The 24,283-nt window shown below is 39.0% G+C and overlaps 1 protein-coding gene across 4 annotated transcripts; it reads right to left on the bottom strand.

Moving 5' to 3' along the window:
• Positions 1 to 103: 103 nt before the first annotated feature.
• LOC138880352 (nuclear pore complex protein NUP107-like) lies at positions 104 to 24,261 on the bottom strand. Of its 4 annotated transcripts, none has more exons than XM_070160310.1 (5): positions 23,969 to 24,261; positions 23,621 to 23,734; positions 22,772 to 22,805; positions 22,294 to 22,419; positions 21,814 to 22,158 (listed from the first exon to the last, which is right to left on the bottom strand). In XM_070160310.1, exons 2-5 carry the CDS (start codon positions 23,716 to 23,718, stop codon positions 22,084 to 22,086), a joined length of 333 nt encoding a protein of 110 aa, XP_070016411.1. In that variant the 5' UTR covers positions 23,719 to 23,734; positions 23,969 to 24,261; the 3' UTR covers positions 21,814 to 22,083. The 4 variants fall into 4 exon arrangements, with proteins under 4 accessions (XP_070016413.1, XP_070016411.1, XP_070016412.1 ...); XM_070160311.1 differs by having other exon boundaries at positions 24,094 to 24,261; XM_070160312.1 differs by lacking the exons at positions 21,814 to 22,158; positions 23,969 to 24,261 and adding an exon at positions 104 to 221 and having other exon boundaries at positions 23,621 to 23,948.
• Positions 24,262 to 24,283: the final 22 nt, after the last annotated feature.

The raw sequence follows: 24,283 nt of genomic DNA, 5'->3' as shown, positions 1-24,283 counted from the left end.
AACGGGCTCTTACAATATTACAATTGTTACTACTTCTTTCAAAATTAGTTCCTAGGGTGTCTGTCCATAGTGATTCATTGACAAACATCGTAGGAACTACCAAAAAGTTGATTCCTTCACCCAGCTGCTTCCCTGTTTTTGTTGCCAACTTGTCTGTCACTTTATTTGCATCTCTAAATATGTGGTTTACTGGTGGATGGCCCAGCGTTTCTAGGAGAGACCTGCATTCACAAATCAAGGAATCATATATTAGATGACTTTTGTTTATGCATTGTATTACTTCTGTCAAGTCCGTAGTTGCCTCCAAGGGCATTAGATTATTTGATAATGCCATTTTCAGGCCCTGCAAAAAAGCTGCCAGCTCATAATTGAGGGTATTTGTATATTTGACTTTCCCCATGTACCCTGTTACTCAATCCCCATTGCTATTTCTAATTACTCCTCCTATTCTTCCTTTTTTATATTTTTGATGTAAGCATCATTAGTGTTTAGCTTGTAACAACCCCTATCTGGGGGGTGTTATTTAACAGAGATAACAGTACTATATCTGGGGTCTTTTCCTCCTATTGCTATGTACACGAATTCTGCAGCCTTATTAATGGCCACTTTGAAAGGAACATGATCCTTGCTATGATTGAAGCTATCGATGTTCCTAGTTAACCAAATTTGCCAAAGGTAGAAAGGGATTAGGTGGCCCCACTTAAGAAAGCCATTGAAAGGTTTGTGTTTAGCCTTGTTAAAGGCGTACACCCAGTTAGCTTGGCTGGTGACAACGTTTGGGATACTAAGGTTGGAAAGGCTTTGCTCAGCTAGCTTCTACCAGCATTGGGTAGCATTTTCACACTTGAAGAGCATGTATTCTATGGTTTCTTCCTCCTTGTCACAGAAGAAGCACATGGGGTTTAGGTTCATACCCCGTGAGTTGTAGGTAGCATGGCATGAGTTACTAATCAAAGGAAATATTTAATCTTATTGGGTAGCTTTTGGCCCCATGCCCAGTTGAAATCTTTACCAGGATTGTGGGCCTGATAATGGTTTAGCCTTCCAATAAGGGTACAGGTTGTTTTGGTTGAGAAGAGGCCAATATCAGTCAGGTTCCAAACCATTTTATCCAGATTGGCAGAGTTGGGGTTAACAAGGATAGACTTTATAGTAGACACAACATCCTTGGGAAGGTCAAGGGAGATATTAGTGATGTTCTAGTGACCCTCATTGTAGAAAGTGTCTACTTTCAAACTCTCTTCCCCCTGGTTGAGGGAGCCACTGATAAGGCTTTTAAGGGACTCTATGCCAGGGATCCATCTGTCACCGTAAAAATTGATTCTATTCCCCTTATGTACTACCTACCTAGTGGACTTACTACAGACTTGCCAGCCATTTTTTATATTTTGCCAAGTCCTAAGTGAATATGCCTTGAAGGGTTTTTGCTAGTAAAGTGCTTGTGGAATAGCATCCTGGCCCACATGGCATTTATATTGTTGTACATTCTCCAGGCCAGGCCAGTGTGGGTGGCAGTGTTTCTGTCTTCAGTTGTCTGCATACCCAACCCCCTTCTTCCTTAGGTTTTGTCATAGTTTCCACACAACTAGGTGCATTTTCCTTTTAGCTACAGTGGTACCCCATATAAAATTCCTCTGAATTCTGTCAATTTGGTTGCATACCTGAGTTGGAGCTTTATGCATTGCATAACATAGCTAGGGATGCACCCAAGGGAGTATTTAGCTGTATGGTTTTCCCAACCATATTCAGGAACTAGGTTTTTCAGCCTGCCAACTTAGTCTGCATGCTATCAATTATAAAGTGATAGTCTCTATTGGCGGGTCTTTTGTGGAATATGGGAAAACTCAGGTACTTGCCAAAAGATAGGGTGGGCTTAATTGTCAAAATACTGGCTAGTCTATCTACTTCCTCTTGGTTATAATTCGTGGAGAAAATAACCTTGGATTTAAAGTTATTAACCTTTTGGCCACAGCTAAACTCTTGGAGATTTTTTATGATGGTATTACAATTCTTGGTGTTTGCTCTAGCAAGTAGGGTAAGGTCATCTGCAAAGAAGAGGTGGGAGATTTTTGGCCCTATTTGGCTGATTTTTATGGGAAACCATTTCCCATTTTGCACTTTTGCATCAATGCTTCTAGAGAGTCTCTCCATACAGATTATGAAGATGTAGGGAGATATAGGATCCCCATGTGTGATGCCCCTACTATGTTTGAAATATTCAGTCCTACTCTCATTGACAAGTACTGAGATAGAATAGGCGGAGGTACAGGACATAATCAGCTTAGTGGTGCTGCTAGGGAAACCAAAAGAAAGCTATGTATCTTTGATGAAGGGTCATTCTAACCTATCAAAGGCCTTTTCCAGGTCAATCTTTAGGATCATGTTGGCATTCATACCTTTCATTTTCTTAAAGTGACTAATGTATTATTGCACAGTAATGGCATTGTCACAGGCCCTCCTGTTTGATAGGAAAATGGCTTTGCTAGGTCCTATAATAGAGGGCGGCATAGGTTTTATTTTGTTAACAATGATTTTAGTAATCAATTTATACATTGTATTGCAAAGGTCAATGAGTCTAAATTTTTTCAGCACAATTGCATTGGCACATTTAGGGATCAGGCACATATGATTGGTGTTGACCGCATGGTTCATTTCAAGTTTGTGGAATACCTGCTTACAAAAGTTGGTTACTTTTCCCTCAAGAACATTCCAGTACTTTTGGTAGAATATTGGGTGTAGGACACCAGGCCCAGGGGCTTTGTAGGGTTTGAATGAGAATAAAGCAGTCTTTATCTCACCATTCCTCGGAGGGGCACTAGGTATGTTCTGATCTCTATGGGAAAGGGTGTGAGAGATGTGAGTGGTAGTATCTTTACCTTTGGTGGAGGATTGGTGATCAGTGGTGAACATAGATGAGTAGAATTGAAAAAGGTGTCTTCAATTCCTTTATGGTCATCTACCCATTCCCCTGCCTCATTTTGGAGGCCAAGAATCCTATTCCTTCTTCTCTTGTTGAGAGTGGAGGCATGGAAGAATTTAGTGTTGGCATCCCCCTCCATAAGCCAGTTAATCCTAGACTTAGTTTTCCAGAATTCCTCTTCACTTCTCAGAATGACTGAATAGTCTTCCTGGAGATGACCTTTTAATTGTCGGAGGCAAAGGCTGAAGGGGTAGGCATTGGATCTCTGGATACCTCCTAGCCTAGAGAGCAGATGCATTTTCTTGTGAAAGATGTTACCAAATACTTTCATGTTCCAAGAGGTAACTTGGTGTTGGAATTTGGTAGTTCCCTCTAGGAGGCTACAGTTTCCCTCATAGACTTGATGTATCACATTAGTGAGAGAGGGATGACTGCACCACATGGGGTTAAATCTAAAGGGCTTAGTGGGGTTGCTAGGACTACACCAAAACTTAATAAGCATAGGGCAGTGATCAGAGTGGGTTCTAGGAAGGTGACAAATTGTACTTGAGGGGGATTCTTAAATCCATTCCTCATTAGCAAAATACCTGTCTAGACTTTTTAAGATTAACTAACTCTTATTCCTATATCTCATGTTAGTACAGGTGAATTTGCTACCTTTAAAGCCAAGGTTAATCAACTTATACTAATTGATGCATTGCTAGAAAAGATTAGCCCTTGGAGCAGAGATGCAGTTCCCCACATATTTGTCTCTAGCTCTCAGGACATTGAAGTTCCCCTACTAGCCAACTCCCCTGATAGTTATCATGCATAGTTCTGAGCTACTGCCAGAGATTCCTTCTAAGAGCATAAGTGTTACTAGCATAAACATCAGTGAAAAGCCAGGAATTGGAGGATGGGATTATATTGACCATGACATTAATGCCCTGGGATGTGGTTGAAACTTCATTAATTTTGAGTAGATCATCTTTCCACATGTTGACAATGCCCGCAGGCATGCCAATAGTTGGCTTTGGATTTGCCTAGAGAAACCCAGCTCCTGGATCAGGTTTTTATGCTCAGTCATATTAGTAGGAGGACTAGCATAGCTGGCTTGTGCATTTTGATCATCTCAGCATAGTGCCTCCTAAACTTACTATTGTTGCCCCCTAGCATTCCAGATAATAAAATTCATTAAAAACTTGGTTTGTGACGAGAACTTCCTTTTTCAGGCATTTGGCCTTCCCTTTCATAGGGTTGGCCTCTAGGTTCACTTGTACATGGCTGGCATGTCTGCCCTCTTGAGTTAGAATTGGGTTTAGCCTTACAACTGAGTCTCCTGAGTTTAGATTTGAGGCTAACCTTAGGCTTACCTTGCACATTTTCATGCTCCTTGGGCATAGTGTGATGAGCATTTCTCTCCCAGGCCCTCTGAACTCTATTAACTTCTCCTTTTGTAGGAGAATTGCGTTTGTTTTGGGTACTCCCAACTTTGCAATCAGTGCCTCCGGCTCTGTGTTCGAGGCTTGTAGGTGCTCATGGACCTTTTCTGATCCTGCCATCTGGTTTCCTTGTATGGTGCTCAGCTGATTTGGTGTCATTGTTTGTTGGCTGAGTACTACCTGAACTTGTACCAATGTTACCAGCCACAGTTGGTGCCCATAGTTCAACATTGCATGGTTGAGGCATGTAGTGGCCACCTTGGCTAGGAAGTGTGGGTTCTGGATTACTACAGTAATTGGTAGTTACCCTATTGAGAGGTTCAATAGGAAGGTCGCTCCCTGGAATACCATTTCCATCCAAGAGGTGGGGATGCGGTCTGGTGGCAGTGGGGTTGTGGTCACCCCAATACATGTCCTGCCTAACTACCTCTCCCCAATACTTCTTAGGGCTGCCCCTTCCCTTCCTCGAACCCGCAATGGACAACCTCTCACACCTCCTGACCGGAGCATGATGCTACTCTTCAAATGCCCGAACTATCTCAGCCTCAACTCCCGCAAATTATCCTCCACCATGCCACTCATACCTTGTCCCTAATAACTTAAAGAGGGTGGTGCACATAATAAATATAAACTATATACAAATAGTTAAGGAACGTCATAAATGAAAATGTTAAATGAATGGTCATATAAAATAAAATTCTTCTTTTTATCAAATAAATTTAAGTATAAAAAAAATTATATAGCTCTTGCACATTGCATCCACCCCTATCTAAGAACTTAAGGAGCTGATAAAATATTCCAGAATATAAGATATTCAGATGCTTCGTGCACCGGGCAGCCCCTTTATGTTTTGCTAAATCCAGATGAATGGACACAGCTTTTATAAAGTCGATTTCAAATTATTGGAGAATGAGGTATAGTTGACTTATTGCATTTTTTCCAATTCTTTTGACTATATAATTGTTATTTGTGTTTTCTAAATACCCATTTTTTCCTGGTGTTACACATTATTTTCATTGTTTCTTCGTGTGTGTTCCTTCATTAAATCGAGTGCTTTAGTTGCACTTAGCAGTTTGCACTTGCCCAGCAGATCTTGGCCCTTTTCACACTTTTTACCCTTTTTAACACCAAAAGAACCACAATGATGCTGATAAAAGTACAATCAGTGTGTACAAATAGAGAAAAAAATATCAATGCAGCCTCCCTACAGTAATCATGAAGACAATACCAACCATCTTACTTAGTCGATGTACCTTAGTATAGTTATGTTTACTCCCCACATATTCCTTGGTCAGAGCGACAAACCTTAGACTATTTACCTTTACTCCCACACATGAGCTACTTTAATGGTTTCCTCAGTGAAGTCTTCTCACCACAATTCAACCATAATGCAGGTTAACAAACAAAGAGACCTCGGATTGACTCAATTAAAGCTTTACTAAAAAAAAAATTTGACCAAGTACAAGACCGAATAGACTCAGCTTGGACGAGTCGAAGGACCGAGGACAAAGAAGTATAATTTTGTTGACTAGTTTTACGATACGCCCATTGTGCGTGTACCCCATATCAATGAGTACAATTTTTTTTAAAATCACACAAATAATATTAAACCATGTGATTGAATTATAAAACAACAACAACAACCGAGTAAAATCCCACTAGTGGGATCTGGGGAGGGTAATGTATACGCAGACCTTACCCTTACCCCAAAGGAGTAGAGAGGTTGTTTCCGAAAGACCCTCGGCTCAAGAAAACAAAGAGACGAGAGGAGACAATATTAGTTTCACCACAGAAATCATAGGAAAAATAGGAACAACATGAAATCCAGAAGAAAGATGCAAAGCAAAAGTGATGGCTAGTAAATAGGTCCTGCACTGAAAAGTGAAATAGTAAGACACAACATTGCCACTAGCTATCTTAGACAAAAACCTTACCAGACTAGGCTCACAAAGGTACAAAGTAGGCAAGACTCAACTACCTCCTAACCTACAACCCTAATGCTCGACCTCCACATCTTCCTATCAAGTGTCATGTCCTCGAAAATCTAAAGTCTCGTCATATCTTGCCTGATCACCTCTCCCCAATACTTCTTAGGCCACCCTCTACCTCTTCTCGTGCCCTCCACAACCAGTCGCTCACACCTCCTTACCGGAGCATCTGGGCTTCTCCTCCGAACATGCCCGAACCATCTGAGATCGCTTCCCGCATCTTGTCATCAATGAGAGCCACAAGCACCTTCTCCCGAATATCATCATTCCTAATCTTATCCATCCTAGTGTGCCCGCACATCCACCTCAACATCCTCATTTCTGCTACTTTCATCTTTTGGACATGTGAGTTCTTAACGGGTCAACACTCAGCTCCATACATCATAGCCAGTCTAATCACCGCTTTATAGAACTTACCTTTGAGTATCGGTGGCACTCTCTTGTCACACAGGACTCCAGATGCTAAACTTCACTTCATCCATCCTACCCAATACGGTGTGTGACATCCTCGTCGATCTCCCCTCCCCCTGGATAACCGACCCAAGGTACTTGAAGCTGCCTTTACTTGGGATGACCTGTGATTCAAGCCTCACATTCACGCCTACTTCCCCCGGCTCAGCGCTGAACTTATACTCCAGGTATTTCGTCTTCGTCCTGCTCAGCTTGAAACCCTTAGACTCAAGAGCATGTCTCCAAACTTCCAGCCTCTCGTTAACACCGGCTCGCGACTCATCAATCAGAACTATGTCATCGGCGAATAGCATGCACCATGGCACCTCCCTTTGAATATGGTGTGTTAATGCATCCATCACCAGGGCGAATAAGAACGGACTGAGCGCAGAACCTTGGTGTAACCCCATTACAACCGGAAAATGCTCAGAGTCGCCTCCTACTGTCCTAATCCGAGTCTTAGCCCCATCGTACATGTCCTTAATCGCCATAATGTCGGGAATCGATACACTTTTTGCCTCTAAGCATCTCTAGAGAACTTCTCTAGGAACCTTGTCATACGCTTTCTCTAGGTCAATAAACAACATGTGCAGACCCTTCTTCCTCTCTCTGTACAGTTCCACCAACCTCCTAACAAGGTGTATAGCTTTTATAGTAGAACGACCCGGCATGAACCCGATCTGGTTGTCGGATACAGACACTGTCATCCTCACCCTCACTTCAACCACCCTCTCCCACACTTTCATGGTATGACTCAGTAATTTGATACCCCTATAATTATTACACCTCTAGATATCACCTTTGTTTTTATACAATGGAACCACCGTACTCCACCTCCACTCATCCGACATCCTCTTCGCCTGAAAAATTACATTAAACAACCTAGTCAACCACTCCAAACTTGCTCTCTCCACACACTTCCAAAATTCCACCGGAATCTCATCTGGCCCGGTCGCTTTGCCCCTACTCATCTTACGCATAGCTCCCACGACCTCCTCAACCTTGATACGCCTGCAGTACCCAAAGTCACGGTGACTCTCGGAATGCTCCATTTCGCCTAGCACAATATCCCGATCCCTTTCTTCATTCAGAAGTTTATGAAGATTGAATTATATTTAGCCAACTTTATAAAGGAAAAAAACTATGTCATACTCTAATGCCTTATGATAACTTTGATATATTAGTTGTGCATTTATTTTAGTAGCTTAGACATAGTAGAATAACTAATATATTAACTTATATTCAAATATCATGCAATAATACATGTTCTTCATGGCTTTAAAAATTGTATTCTCTTTACTCAAGTATCTAATATATGAATTCATCGTATTCCTACTGAAACTCAAATTAGAACTCAAGTATCTAATATATGAATTCATCTTATTCGTATTGAAACTCAAATCAGAAAATACGAGAAATAAAAAGAGACTCCACATTGTCAGTTTTAGTAATCATATGGAGAATTTAATTAGATGGTAATATTAAAACCCAACAAAATTTATTTTTAGTAAGAAAAAAATGATCATCATAAAAAATTAAAGTAAAATACTAATGCTTATTACTGTATTATAAAACTGCAATCACAAGGAATTCAGCAACCAAGTGTCATTGAAACATCTAAATGGACAAAACTGGTTATGGGTAAAGCACGCAAAGCTTTTGGGATCAACGTAACCGGATTTGAGCATGAAATCTTCGATTTAAATGGATCAAAAGAGACAAATTCAAATACAAAAAAGGGGTCACTGGCAGCAACAAGCAAGAAGGGAAAGAAAAAAGGGGAAGGTGAGGTTCAAAAGCTAATTAGCAGCATTAAGTATGATGGGCGAAGCAACAGAGGCAGGGGCAAGCACTTCAAGAGCCAGTCAAGATGAAAGTAAAAATCCTAAGCTGGAACATTAGGGGTCTCAATGGTAGGAAAAAAAGGAGCACTCTAGTATCTTTAGTTCGTAAATGGAAGGCCGACATTTTGTGTCTTGAGGAAACCAAAATGGAGGTAATTCCTAAAAACTTGTTACATCAAATTTGGGGGAGCAGATGGGTTGATTGGGTAGAACTAAAGGTTTGTGGCACTAGTGGGGGTATTATTATTATTTGGGATAAAAGAATGTGGAATTGCATTGACACTCATCAAGGCAATTACACAGTCACATGTATCCTTGAAAGTTCACAAGAGGATTTCAGATGGTGCTTTACTGGAGTATATGGTCCACATACAAATTCTGAGAGGGAAGAACTATGGCAGGAGCTGGGAGCAATTAGAGGTATTTGGAGTGAGCAATGGATTATAGGTGGGGATTTCAATGCATGCAGGATGGAGAACGAGAGACTCAATTGCACTATGAGATCCAAAGCAATGAAAAGCTTCTCAGAAACAATTATGGATCTGCAACTGATTGATTGCCTCTTCATGGAGCAAAGTATACATGGTCAAGGGGGGAAAACACTCTACAGACATCTAGGATTGACAGATTCCTTATTTCTACAGAGTGGGATAAAAGCTTTAAAGCAATTAAACAGCTGGCGTTGCCTAGACCTATTTCTGATCATAAACCATTACTGTTGGAATATGGAGAATGGGAGGCAACCCACTCCTAATTCAAGTTTGAGAATATGTGGTTGCAACAAGAGGGGTTCATTGATATGGTAAAAGTGTGGTGGCAGAATTACACTATAGGTGGCAGCCCTAATTTTATTCTCACTCAGAAGTTGAGAAACTTGAAAAAAGACATCTCCAACTGGAACAAAGAAGTTTATGGCAAATTGGAAGTAAGAATGCATACACATACTAAGTAAGAATAGGTTTGTTTGGATATCATCCTTTAGTGAGAGAGGCTCCTCCTTCTCTCTAACTTTATTCTGCCTAAGGCAACCAAACGAATGCATACACATACTACTACAGGCAACCTACTAGCAACAACAACAATTCCTCCAAAGCCTCCTGACAACCCCCCATGTGAGGAAAAGATTTCGTACAAAGACAAGCTGATTGGAGAATTAACTAACGATCTAGGGGACTTGAACAGTCCAAATAGCTCATCTTCCCCATGGATGTGCAACACAATGATCGTGCCCAGTTTACCAACGAGGGAAGGGTGAACCAGCCTCATCAAATAACCCTAACGGAGCAGGATATCAAAAGAATTTATGAACCATGGAAATTCTCCGTTATAATCAAGCTAATTGGAAAGAGAATCCTCCACCAGTATCTAAAGGCAAAGGTTCAAGCCCTGTGGAGGCCATCTGAAAACTTCTCCTTAATAGACCTCGGAGAGGACTATTATACGATTAAATTCAATAAGGAAGAAAATGCAAAGAAAGAACTGCAAAACGGGCCATGGTTCATCAATGGCTTCTTCCTCTCAGTCCAAAAATGGACACCAAACTTTGTAGCCACTCAAGCAACCCAAAGTTTCACGGCCATCTGGGTGAGATTACCCCATCTCCCAACGGAATTCTACGATGGAATTATACTCACAAAAATTGGGAATGCTATTGGAAAGCTTCTAAAAATCGACGCATGTACCTCCTCTACTCTTCGAGGGCGTTACGCACGTTTATGTGTTCAATTGCCACTGAAGGAAAAGGTGCAGCCCTATATCCTTATTGGATCTCACAAACAAACAATATTATACAAATGAGATAATATTCTATGTAAAAAATGTGGTTGTCTTGGGCACTCAACTACCAAATGTACCCACATAACCACCCACAGTACAAACTCGACCAATGAAGAAGGCAAACCAGAAAAACGGACAACGACTATGAATGGCAGACGGTTTCATTCCCCAAGAATAGGAGATCATTATTAAAACCAAGCATGCAGACAAATACCACAACATCAACACTGCCAGGTATAAATGTAAAAATTTTTGAAGCCTCAACGGGTAAGTTTCTCAAAACTCAGCAATTAAAATTCATAGAAAAAAAATCTGTGCCATCCACGCTTCTCGATAATCCAAAGTCTCTTCATAATCCTGTATTAGCTTTAGTTAAAAACCATAAGCCTAATGAAAATACTCTTACTAACCACTTTAATCATAATTACCATAATCTAAATTTAGAGCACCTAGATTATGAACAAACCAGCGGTAAAAATAATACCACCAGTGGTTTGCATGGCAAGGACTACCCCAAGCAGACAGGTGGACAAAACGTGTCTTCTAAGAACTCTAATCCTACGGAGTATCTCCCAAAATCTCTTGCTACTAATGAGCCTGCTAATAACCCTCTAACACCCAATAAAAAAATCCACACAAAAAATACTCCTTTACTAACCCCTCACAGTAATCATATTATGGAGGAAGATATCCCACTATTAGATTGCGTGCAATCAAATGACCTCCCTGACGATGAACACTTGGCCAAAAGCGACCTCCATATGTCGGACGCGATCTCCATTGGAGATATTGCTAAAAACCTCACGCAAGACCCCTTCTCTCCCTTGCATATAGACCCTATCATTACTACTCCTGCTCTTACTCCTCCAAACTCCATAGCTTGTGATATATTAACTTCCCAGAATGCCTCGAACACAACTCACCCTCCGAAGGAGATTTCGCCTAATTCAAATCCAACGCCTCAATCGTCCCTACCCAATGGACAACCTTCCTCCATTACCACCCCATCTTCCCCCTCAACCTGTGATTTACACTCGGCCACCAAATCCACCCAACAATCAGCCACAATCCTGGATAGAGCTAGGCCTCATGGGTCAAGCCATTTCCTTCAATCTTTAGATCGACGGGTAGGATCCAGTCCTGATCATCCAAAATACGAGCTACCTTGCTCAGCTGATCTCGGAGGGCATGCATTTGGCCATGACAAACTACATCAACCAAATGTGGATCTCAAATATCCTCCAACCACTGGCTCCATCACTCAATCAGAACCTAACTACCAATATGCAAGAGATGTGGAACATTCCAGGAAATCCCAACAATATGATGCCACAGAATGTACCAATCAATCTACCCTTGTTTGCTCCAGAGGAGATGTCCATGCTAAACCCCATTTTCACCCCATGGACAGCCCAAACACCCCCTGTCCAACAGGCCCAACCACCAAATCCACAACCACAACATCAGAACCCACCTCCTCCCATGCATGCAGAAGCACAGCAGATGGACATGCAAAATCTCGAGGAAAACCAAGAAGTGGAGGAAGAACCACTCCCTCATCTTGGAGAACCCAGGGTGGCGTTCTCAAACCTAAGCAAAGTAAAAATACTAATCTTCAAGGAATGGCTCGACAAGAAGTGCATCATCAGTTATCCACACACCATGTTCAAGTGCTCGATGGATATACGCCCCCCCCACGACCCCACTGTAGGGAAGAATGTACTGATTCGGGTACCCTCCCACAGGAGGAACAATACACCAACCGCGAGGGAGAACCAAGCACCTTCCAACCAGCCCATGATGAATCAACCCATTAACTTTATAATTTGGAACGTCTGGGGTGCAAATAATGCAAATTTTCGTCGTAATTTTAGGTAGCTTATGGATACTCACAACCCCAGCATGGTAGCTCTGCTAGAAACTAGAATGGCTAACCACCTCTTAATTCTGGAGGACTTCAATTTCACTGAAATGATTAAGGTGCCCTGCTGAGGGGAAAGCAGGTGGGCTGGTCATCCTTTGGAATCATAATAGAGTCGTCGTCAACAACTTCACTAGGCGTAACCAAGAAATCCATGCCATGATCGAGGTAAAACCAAATCACAAAACTTGGCTCTTTCGTTCAATCTATGCTGGCACTGACAAGTACAATCGTGATACATTATGGCATAATATAAAAAATATCTATAATTTCTATAAAGGACCTTGGCTTATGGGAGGGGATTTTAATGATGTAATTATGTCTCAAGAAAAATTTGGAGGTAGGGCAGTGAACCAAAAGCGTGCACAAAACATTTTAGCAAGCCTAAACTACTGCAAATTATTTGATCTAGGCTTCAAAGGGTGCAAATTTACGTGGTCGAATCATAGAAAAAGAGGGAAAGGTCTAATAATGGAGCGTCTCGATAGAGTTTATGCTAACACGGAATGGTTAGATCAATACCCTGATGCCTCCATAATCCACCTATCAAAAACTCATTCCGACCATAACCCTATTCTCATCTCTCTCAAAAAGAAATCCACGAACTATATTGACAAGCCTTTCCGCTTAGAAACAATGTGGTGTTCCCATCCGGAGTTCACTTCTATAGTCAATAAGCACTGGGCCACTAATGATCTTATATCTGCCACGAAGTCCTTTGAGGAGGATGTTAAGAGCTGGAGTAACGAAGTCTTTGGTGACATTCATAGGAAAAAAAGACAAATTCTAGCAAGGCTAAGTGGAATTCAAATTAGTCCTAGATATAGCACTAGCATTTTCCTTCAAGAGCTAGAAAAAAATTACAACATCAATATAATGAGATCCTAGTACTTGAGGAAGATTATTGGAGGTTACGCTCATGAATGGAGGCGACGCTAATACCAAATATTTCCAAATCACCGCGACCAATAGAAAAAGAATTAATAAGATTACCTTCTTTAAAGATGGCTCCAAAAAGTAGATAGACGACCCAAAATCCATAATGGACCACACGGTCAATTTTTTCAAGAACTTATTCACTACAAACCACACTTCTTCCTATTTGCATACACAAAATGGTAGCAACCACTCTAATATACACTTCCCTCCCTCGTGCCTAGACTAGCCGCTTATAGACTTTGAGATCACAAAAGCAATATTCTCTTTTCATCCTAATAAAGCTCCATGACCGGATGGGCTTCACCCCCTTTTTTTCTAAAAATTCTGGAATAACATTAAAGGTAGTGTTATGGATTTCTGTCACAAAGTATTTAGGGAAAACAGTATTCCTAAAGACATTAACAAGACTTACATTTGCCTAATCCCCAAGTTTGAAAATGCTAATCATTTAAAAAAATTTAGGCCCATAAGCTTTTGTAATACGATTTACAAAATCATTTCTAAAATAATAGCCAATAGGATGAAGCCCTTTATGTAGAATATAATTGGCCCTCACCAAGCTAGCTTCATTAAGGAAAGAAGAGCTTGTGATAATGCTCTAATCATTCAAGAAGTAATGAACTACATCAAAAATTCAAAAAGCAAGCAAGGGAATATGATAGTCAAAACCGACCTTGAAAAAGCATTTGATAAATTGGAATGGTCTTTCATCCATAGAACATTAATCTTCTTTAATTTCCCTACTAGTTTGATCAACCTAATTATATGTTGTATTACCTCCTCTAGCTATACCATCCTTGTCAATGGCACAAAGTCTGAATCTTTTGCTCCTTCAAGAGGAATTAGACAAGGAGACCCTATGTCACCCTACATTTTCATACTTTGTATGGAAATGCTCTCTATAATGATCAACCACAATGTGGATATTAAGAAATTGGAAACTATTAGAATTACTCACAAAAGCCCTCCTTTATCGCACTTATTCTTCGCAGACGACCTCACTCTAATGGGCAAAGCCAACATAAAAACAGCCCATTCTATGATTCGTTGCCTTGATAACTTCTGCCAGTTATCAGGCCAAACCATTAACAAATCAAAATCTAAGTTAATTATTTCTAGTCAGTGCCCAAAGTCAACAAAAATCAAACTTTCGAATCTTTGGGACATAAAAGTCAGCGAAACTTTTGGTACATACCTTGACTTTCCAATCATAAACGTTAGCCCAAAACCAAAAGACTACCAATTCGTCATTGATAAAATGAGAAAGAAACTAAGTAGTTGGAAAGCTAAGTGGCTCAACACAGCGGGGAGGTGCACCCTGATATCCTCTACTCTAAACACAATTCCCAACCACATCATGCAATCCTCTATGCTTCCCAAAAAAACTCTAAAGGAAATAGACAAAATCCAACGGGATTTTCTATGGAACTCATCCCCTGATAAGAGGAAACTCCATATGATTAATTGGAACATTGTTACAAAGAACAAATGCATGGGTGGCTTGGGGATTCGAAAAGCTGATAGTAAAAATCTAGCACTCCTAACGAGTTTAGTATGGAGACTTATTAACAACCCTAATTCGATGTGGACCAAAGTAATCTCTAGTAAATATGGTAATATGAGGGGGAATACTACTAACTCCCACACCTGGAAGAGCATCTTTAGAGGATGGCACCTTTGCAATATTGGTACAAGATGGGATATCAATAACAAGGCTCTCCTTAGTGTTTGGCAATCCAATTGGATCCCAAACATAAGGAACCTTAGAATGCAATCGCAGGTCCTCTAAGGGAGCATGAGGATAAGCTTACAGTAAATCAAATTAAGGAAAATGGGCAATTGAACTTCTCAAAAATCTCATCCCTTCCCAAATAACTGATAGCATTAGTGCTATCATCCCCACCGGTAGGAAATCTCGCAATATTCACAATATATGGAGCCTATCCTCTAATGGACTGTTCTCAACCTCTTCTTGCTATCAAATCATAAATGAAGAGGAAAATCAAGACAAAGATTTCAGTTGGATCTGGAGCTTACATTGCCCAAACAAGATAAAAAATTTCATTTGGAAGTGCTACCACAATAGACTTCCTACACGATCTTACTTGGCTAATATAGGTATCAACATCGACCCAATCTGCCCGGTTTGCAAAAACAATGAGGAAACTATTCACCACATCTTCTGGGATTGCTCATCTGTCAACAACTTATGGCATACTTATGGTCTCCAACTGAATGATAAGACGCATACTACTCATTGGCTCGACCATAAGCAAATTAATAATTATTTTAGCCACCACTATCTTTCTTGGAATGAGGACTTTCCTTTTGCCATTTGGAACATCCGGAAAAATAGGAATGTAAATAACCACAACAATACTTCTCACAAAATTCGTTGGTCAACCATTATCAACACCTCTCTAGAATATAAACTCTTGATTGAAAAGCACATTAACAACTCCCTCACAAGTCTATTAAGGTTAGTTGGCACAAGCCACCGCAAGGCTGGTTGAAACTAAACATAGATGGTGCCTTCAAAGCTGATAGATACCAAGGTGGAATTGGAGGAATTGTTCGTAACCATGCAGGCGCTGGATAATGGCTTTCACCAAGAAGGTGCATACACTCTCATCGGCTCAAGTGGAACTCCAAGCACTACAAGAAGGCCTGCAGATGGTTATAGCACACAGTATGCATCCGGTAGAAATTGAAACGGATGCTTCAGAAACAATAACCATGATTGAGCATGACCATCCTACTTACACACATCTAATTTATGCATGCAGGTTGTTACTTCTTCGGGCGAGGCAGAAGGGGCAGGTAATCCTCAAGCATAGCTTCAGGGAAGGAAATGCAATGGCACATATTTTGGCTAGAGATGCACTCATGCAGCCCAACATAAATAAGCTTCGCCTTTTGTCTACCCCACCGGAACCGGCGATGACACAATATCAAAGGGACATGGAGGGCTTCTTTTCTGTAAAAACTACTTCTGCTACTATATGCGCTAGGCTGCGTTAGGAAATGTTGATGCCTTAGAAGGCTGTAGTGCAAATGTTAGTGCCAATTGCGGCAGTTTGGGATGTAATATGTCAATGTTTGACACTTAGCTATTATTAATATATTTCCTTCTGTTCAAAAAAAGTTGGAAGTAAGAAGAAGCAAGGCTCTTGAGGAACTTGCAGCTTTAGAACAAGCTACAGAAGGCAGAATTCCAATGCAAGCTGAAAAGCAGAAGATTTTGAGTTCGCAAGTGGAGCTGGAGGAACTGGCCAAAGCTGAAGAAACATATGGAGACAAAAGTCAAGATGTCAATGGTTGAAAGAGGGGGACAGGAACACTAAATATTCCCATTCCATAGCCAACTCACACAGAAGATTCAACAATATTAACAAGCTTAAAGTAAATGATGAAATAATAGAAGACAAAACACAGATTAAAGAGGAGATTTTGAACTTCTACCAGAATCTGTATACAGAAAACGAAGTGTGGAGACCTACTGCCAATTTTGATGAAGCAACTAGACTAGCAGAAGAGGACAGGGAGTTGTTAGAGAAAGCTTTTGACAAAGAAAAAGTGCATGAAACCATTAATTCTTGTTCCTTAAATAAGGCTCCTGGGCCAGATGGTTTCACTATCGCTTTCTTTCAAAGAACATGGGAGTTTATCAAACCAGAAGTGACGAGGGCACTCAATCACTTTCATGCTATAAGGTGAGATCATGTAATGCCTCCTTTATTGCCTTGATTCCAAAAAAGAAAGGGACTATTGAACTTAGAGACTTCAGACCAATAAGTCTAATTGGCAGTGTCTATAAGATTGTGGCCAAGCTACTAGCAGAAAGATTGAAGAAGATTATTGGCAAATTAGTCTCCAGTCATCAAAATGCTTTCATTAAGCACAGGCAGATAATTGATGCTTCACTTATAACCAATGAGGCTCTAGATTGGAGGCTTAAATCTGGGGAGCCTGGCATTATATGCAAACTTGATATTGAAAAAGCTTTTGACAAGCTGAATTGGTCCTATCTAATTTCTATTCTAAGGAAGATAGGATTCAGAGACAAATGGAGAAGGTGGATTAGATTCAGCATCACAACAGTCAAATATTCAGTGTTGGTCAACAGAGAACCTGTGGGTTTCTTCTCACCTCAGAAAGGGATCCCACTCTCCCCATTTCTATTTATACTTCCCATGGAAGGTTTAAGCAAAATGCTTGAAAAGGCCAGAGAACTACAACGGATTCAAGGCTTCAAAGTAGGGACAAACATTGGGAGTTCAGTCTCAGTTTCTGACAAAGAAAAAGTGCATGAAACCATTAATTCCTGTTCCTCAGATAAGGCTCCTGGGCCAGATGGTTTCACTATCGCTTTCTTTCAAAGAACATGGGAGTTTATCAAACCAGAAGTGACGGGGGCACTCAATCACTTTCATGCTATAAGGTGAGATCATGTAATGCCTCCTTTATTGCCTTGATTCCAAAAAAGAAGGGGACTATTGAACTTAGAGACTTCAGACCAATAAGTCTAATTGGCAGTGTCTATAAGATTGTGGCCAAGCTACTAGCAGAAAGATTGAAGAAGATTATTGGCAAATTAGTCTCCAGTCATCAAAATGCTTTCATTAAGCACAGGCAGATAATTGATGCTTCACTTATAGCTAATGAGGCTCTAGATTGGAGGCTTAAATCTGGGGAGCCTGGCATTATATGCAAACTTGATATTGAAAAAGCTTTTGACAAGCTGAATTGGTCCTATCTAATTTCTATTCTAAGGAAGATAGGATTCGGAGACAAATGGAGAAGGTGGATTAGATTCAGCATAACAACAGTCAAATATTCAGTGTTGGTCAACAGAGAACCTGTGGGTTTCTTCTCACCTCAGAAAGGGATCCCACTCTCCTATTTATACTTGCCATGGAAGGTTTAAGCAAAATGCTTGAAAAGGCCAGAGAACTACAACGGATTCAAGGCTTCAGAGTAGGGATAAACATTGGGAGTTCAGTCTCTGTTTCTCATCTGCTGTATGCAAATGATACTCTAATCTTTTGTGAGGCTGAAAAGTCACAACTTATGTACCTAAACCTGGCTTTCCTCCTATTAGAAGCTCTTTCTGGGCTACATGTTAATGTGTTGAAAAGTATCATTTATCCAGTCAACCATGTATCTAACATTGAGGAATTAGCAGGTATCATGGGTTGCAGTATTGGCTACTTGCCTACCACATACTTGGGCCTTCCACTAGTTGTCAAATTCAAAAGCTGTGAGATATGGAGTGGGATTATTGAAAAGTTTGAAAAGAGATTAGCATCATGGCAATTGCAATACCTCTCCATGGGAGGAAGACTAACTCTTATCAATAGTGTACTTGACAGCATCCCAACTTATTACATGTCATTGTTTCCTACCCTTAAAAAGGTGTTAAAACAATTAGATAAAATTGGGAGGGACTTTCTATGGGAAGGGAACAGCAGCACTACAGGTTTCATCTCATTTAGTGGGATAAAGTCATACAACCAAAGCACCAGGGAGGATTGGGTATCAGAGATCTCTAGAGGTCCACAACAAGTGTTTACTAATGAAATGGCTTTGAAGATATGGCACAGGGGAATCAAGCCTCTGGAAGGAGGTGATTATTGCAAAGCATGGGAAAAAAGACAACTGGAGCACCAAAGTCTCTAATTCACCTTATGGAGTGGGCCCTTTGAAGTACATCAGGAAATTGGGGAATGAATTTTCTAGGAATCCTACTTCAAAGCAGGCAATGGAGCACATATCAGATTCTGGAAAGACAAATGGCTCAACAACATTACACTCATGGATAAATACCCTAGCATGTTCCAGATTGCATTGGACAAAAACTCCTCCATAGCTCAGGACTGAAGTGGCAATAATTGGGATGTTCATCTCGGAAGAGCAGTGCAAGATTGGGAAGTGGACAACTTGATAGAATTGCTTGCCATAGTGGAAAGGTTCAACATGAATGCAAGTACACCAGACACCATTTGTTTGGGGAGTAAGGGCACTTTCTCAGTGAAAGAATGTTACAGGCAACTATGTTCTCAAAACCAAGTGATTGATGCATGGCCATGGAAATTAATATGGAAAACTAAGTTGCCTATTAAAGTAATTTGCTTTGACTGGATTGTTCTCCATGAAGCTTGCTTGACACAAGATAATCTCAACAGGAGAGAACCTTCAGTTGGTCAATAGATGTTATATGTGCAGGGAGAACGTGGAAACAGTCAGCCATCTGTTTTTGTTTTGCCCACTGGCCACTGATTTTGGAACATGTTTTACTATATTTTTGGCCTCAAATGGGTTATGCCGCAAAACATAAAACAGGCACACTTGAGCTGGAGTCAATGGAGAGTTGATAAGACCATCAAGAAGATCTGGTTGATGATCCTTGCAGTTATTTTTTGGTGTTTGTGGAATGAGAGGAATAGTAGATGCTTTGATGGGATCTCAACTCCAAATCACTCTCTCAAAGCTATATGCCTACTCAATCTTTTTTGTTGGACTAAGTTAGCTAATGTAATTAGTTCTGCTCATCTTTTGGACTTTGTTAGCACCCTTGTCTTAGATTGACATACTGTAAAGGGACTAGTTTTTCTTTCATTTTTGCACCTCAACTTTTGCAACTATGAATCTCCTTGATGCTTTTATTAATATAACATCTTACTTCATCCAAAAAAAAAAAATCTCAAAAAGATTTAACGTGTATTCATTGAAATCATTACAATATTGTTTAAATATTTATTTTATCTACATACATATTTTAAGATTTTTTGAGTTATAAAATAGAATTATAGTTAACTACTTAAAAGTTATTCGTTGATAACATTTTAGTGACACACTACTTGAGTTCAGGGAACACTTTTGGCAGTAATTAATTTTAGGTGATTCTTTGAGTTATCCAACTGATTATCTTTCTAATATTTAATTCTAAAATCCTAATATTAATTTTAGTCGAATTTAAAGTCCTAAATGTTACAAAAATAACTAAATCATTATTTTGTCTAATATGAAATATACTTTTGAAGGGTAGGAAGTTCTTTTTTAATTAAATAGAATGACAAAACATTCCAGAATATTAAAAGTGGTAAATTCATAATTGAATTTAGAATACGAATATTAGTTCATTCACATTTTTTAAATAACGGCATTACTCAAAGTCTTTCTCTTGTTTTCTTTTAAATTTATCGAGGGATGATTCTAACATGGAAGTTAACTTTGCTTTGGATGGTAAAATACTCACGTTAGTTCTGATTTAATTAATATCTTACATGTCTGTGATGGCTAAAGTCTAAATATTAGGACTTTTACTTATTCAATAAGGAAATATTTAATAATCAAAATTTTAGGTGAATTAAATGTCCTAAATATTAAGAAAGTAACTGAAACTACAATTATGTCTAATGTAAAAAAGGCGAATGATATTTCACTAAGAGCCTTCGTGCTTTTAATATAACAATATAGATTCTTGCTAGGTTTTTGAGAATTTTGTGCATCTTTACTACCAAAAAATTTAAAAAAAAACATTAGCTGAAAAAAGCATTTTGGAAACTCTCGTCTCCCTCATGGACAGTTTTTCAATACTAAACGCAGGCGTTTGGATATAAGAATTGTGAAATTCCGGAAAAAATGATATAAAAAAAGAAATCAAGCGAAAATAGTATTTGAAAATTAGAGTTGTGTTTGAACATGAATACAATTTGCAGTTATTTTTGAATTTTTGTGAGTGATTTGAAGTGAATTTTGAAAAACAGGTTTTTGGAGTTTTTCAAATTTCCAGAAAAATTTCGAAATTCAATAGTAAAATTTGAAAATTTCATGGCCAAATACTGATTCCAGAAAAAGTGAAAATTTTCCGAAAAAAGTGAAATTTATTTTATGGCCAAATGGGCCCTAATATAGCCAGCTAATTCGAAATTGAATTTAGCTGATTGATTGATTTATACATCCCAGACGAAGTTCAAACCAAAAAAAATCTTTAATAGATAAAATCGCACAAAGTTCAGAAAATAAAGGAAGATGAAACTTATGTTAGCCTGTTGAGTCCTACATTGGTCAAGTATATAAGCCATCATCGCCCTATATGATCTTAGACAACGTGATCTCCTCACCATATGAGCTAATTTTGGGATTGATTTAGGTACCAGGTCCATCTTCCTAATATGGTTAAGACAAGACTAGTCTAATCTTTGGTTATGCAATGTCGGGCCCCAGTATTATATTATTCCATGCACCAGATATTCAACAATGGATGTGCAGGGGGTGTAAAGTGCAACATGCATGAGTCCTAGATATGGTCTTGGACGATCCTCACTTCATGAGCAAATTTTCGAGATTAAATTAGGTCCAAGGTCCATTTTCTTCACAAAATCAGTTAGAGTGCTTCCGCATTTACAAATAAAGTTCAACACCTAGAACCAATTAGGTTTCTAGGGATCTGCCAAATGTGTGCAGTTCTCTAATGTACATATAAAGTGTAATGTGCATTTTAAAGCTTGCGGAGACATATTTCAAAAAATGGAATAAGCTCCAAAAAAGATTTCGCAAACACTAAACAGTAGTGGTACTATATTCTGGAACGTTACACCTTAATTATAAGAACAAACCAGGAAACATGATTAACCAAAAATGGCAATAATTGGTTTAATGGCATAAACTGAGATTGTTCTGCTATAACGTGACGGTGCTACCATTTGCCCCTTCAGGGACATCAGATAAAACTGTGAAACTATTTTTCCCCTTTTTTTGGATATATCTGTGACACCATTTCATCACATTAAGCATCAAGTTTCACCTCAATCATCCACATTCAACTGTCCATGGAGCAGTATGAGATGCACGAAACAATGTCATAAATATTTATAATCAACTCAGACATGTAAAACTGCAAAAGGATTTATTTACATCCCTGTTAAATTATATGCTTGATTGATTTTAAGGAATAAGAATGAACAGATAGGGAAAACCACCAAAAATAAGAAAACTGCAAGAAATAAATTATCATATACTAATTCATTACCTTTCTATCCAAATCAAGGGCTTTGGAGGCTAATCCTTCAAGCCACTGAACAATTCGGAGGCATAGTTGTGCAGTATGATTCTTCACAACAAATTGGCAAGCTTCTAAGTGTGAAGTAGTTGGCAACTGCAAAGAACATAGTATGATAAGCAAAAATTAAACATAAAAGAAACTAAACAACACATTCCTTAAAAGCTAGATGTTTAGTTAGTTTGTTCAGTTGGAACTTTCTTTTCCCTGTTAATAGGGTTGACACTTTTTGGATTTTGTTAGCTCCCTGGTTCTAGCATAGGCACTCTTGTACTCGAGCTTACAATGTTTTTTGTCTTTTGTAGGGGAGCTAACATAAGTTCTGTTCTTGTAATTTGGCATCTTCCTGATGCCCTTTCAATGATATTATCTTACTTCATCAAAAAAAAAGAAACTAAACACATTAACAGCAACAATACTACTCTGTTGACAACTAAAGATGCATCACCAGGATAAGGTCTTCAGGAAGTTCTTCATTTCCTGCAAGAGGATGAAACGTTCAATTTAAATAACAATAAACATCTAGCAAATGAACTTGAGCAGGAAACTATTTTCTGTTCATTACGAAAACTTTATGCAGTAAAATTGCTGAAACACAACAAAAGAGATCCAGCTAATAATGACATTAGTGAACTGCTTCCCACAAGAAAATCAAAGATTTACTACACATTTAAAAGTGACTCGTGTCCACAACCTCTTTTTCAAGAGCCAAATGCAGAGTATATTTAGAAAGAACATGAAACTCCTTTTGTCAACATACAAGGAAATGAAAGATCTACATTATTCAACCGTTACAGGACATGAATTCTAATACTACACCAAAAGGCTATCTCCAAGGGTCAATTGTGCACACACGTTGTTATTATTTTTATAACGACGTAGATGAAAGAAAAGTATCCCCTCCATTCCTTTAATATGAAAATTTGAGTTGTCATCAAAATTATCAAGTTTTAAGTTGAAAATAATGTCCATTAGATCATATTTCCAAATTGCATCTTTTTTTTTAACCAAGTACAGCATTTCCAAATTGAATCTTAGACATTTCAAAAACTACATTGAGAATATTATCTACAATAAATGAATAGATTTTCATGATGATTGAAAAATTAAAAAGAAATATCATAACCGAAAAGTTAAAAATCAAAAAGTTAGTTCGAACCATATGAATTAAGACAGATGGAGTAACAACTATGCCCAAAGACATACACAATTTTATCACTACCAAAGTAAGAAGTGGCAAGACTTTCTAGTGATAACTTAAGAACATAGGAATTAAAAGGTTGACGACTTATTTCCTTTTCCATAAAGATGCCACAAGAGAGACCATGAAGCTGCCTCGTCAAGCAAAATCCGTGCCTTCTGTCTCATCAATTTGTCCTCCATAACTCTGTGCATTTCATTAGAACCATACCTACAGGAAAAGAGCACAAGACATTGCAGTCTCACATGAAAAACACTAGATACATCCTCAATCTGGGACTACACTACAAAGTTCACAATAGCATTGGAGGATGTTGGCAAACACCATATTTTTCACAAATTTGGCATCTTAGTTTCTGTTGTTTTACTATTTTAGTCATTACAACCACTAAAAATTCTCTTTTTTATAATGAAAACAGATTGAAGAAAACTAAAGATTATTTACCTTTAGGTGGAAAATCAGTCAAATAATATAAGAGCTCTTCACAGTGGTAGTTGCAGGTGAAACTGTATAATGGTTAAACAATAAAGTAGAAAGGCAGCAAAAGGGAAAACTTGAAAAGGACTTACTGTTATTTGAGGTCTTTGTAAGATATTTACTAAGGAGAGCAGTTTCTCTGCTACTAGTCAGAGCACATATTTTTATTACCCTGGCTTGTTGGAAAAGTCAGATTGATACACTGAAATATGAAAGACTTACTACAGTCAAATAAAACTTGGAAGACTAATGTGCTAATTCAGAAGACTTCCACAATCCAAT

This window comes from Nicotiana sylvestris, chromosome 10 (assembly GCF_000393655.2).
Source record: "Nicotiana sylvestris chromosome 10, ASM39365v2, whole genome shotgun sequence".
Taxonomy (NCBI): domain Eukaryota; kingdom Viridiplantae; phylum Streptophyta; class Magnoliopsida; order Solanales; family Solanaceae; genus Nicotiana; species Nicotiana sylvestris.
This window is presented reverse-complemented; position numbering and strand designations above follow the sequence as displayed.

Coding starts and splice junctions, on each gene's coding strand:
- LOC138880352 (XM_070160310.1), bottom strand. CDS start 23,718: ATGCACAGAGTTATGGAGGACAAATTGATGAGACAGAAGGCACGGATT. Junction 22,420..22,771: donor TTCCTGAAGACCTTATCCTG/GTGATGCATCTT, acceptor TGTTCTTTGCAG/TTGCCAACTACTTCACACTT. Junction 22,159..22,293: donor CCCTTGATTTGGATAGAAAG/GTAATGAATTAG, acceptor ATCCTTTTGCAG/TTTTACATGTCTGAGTTGAT.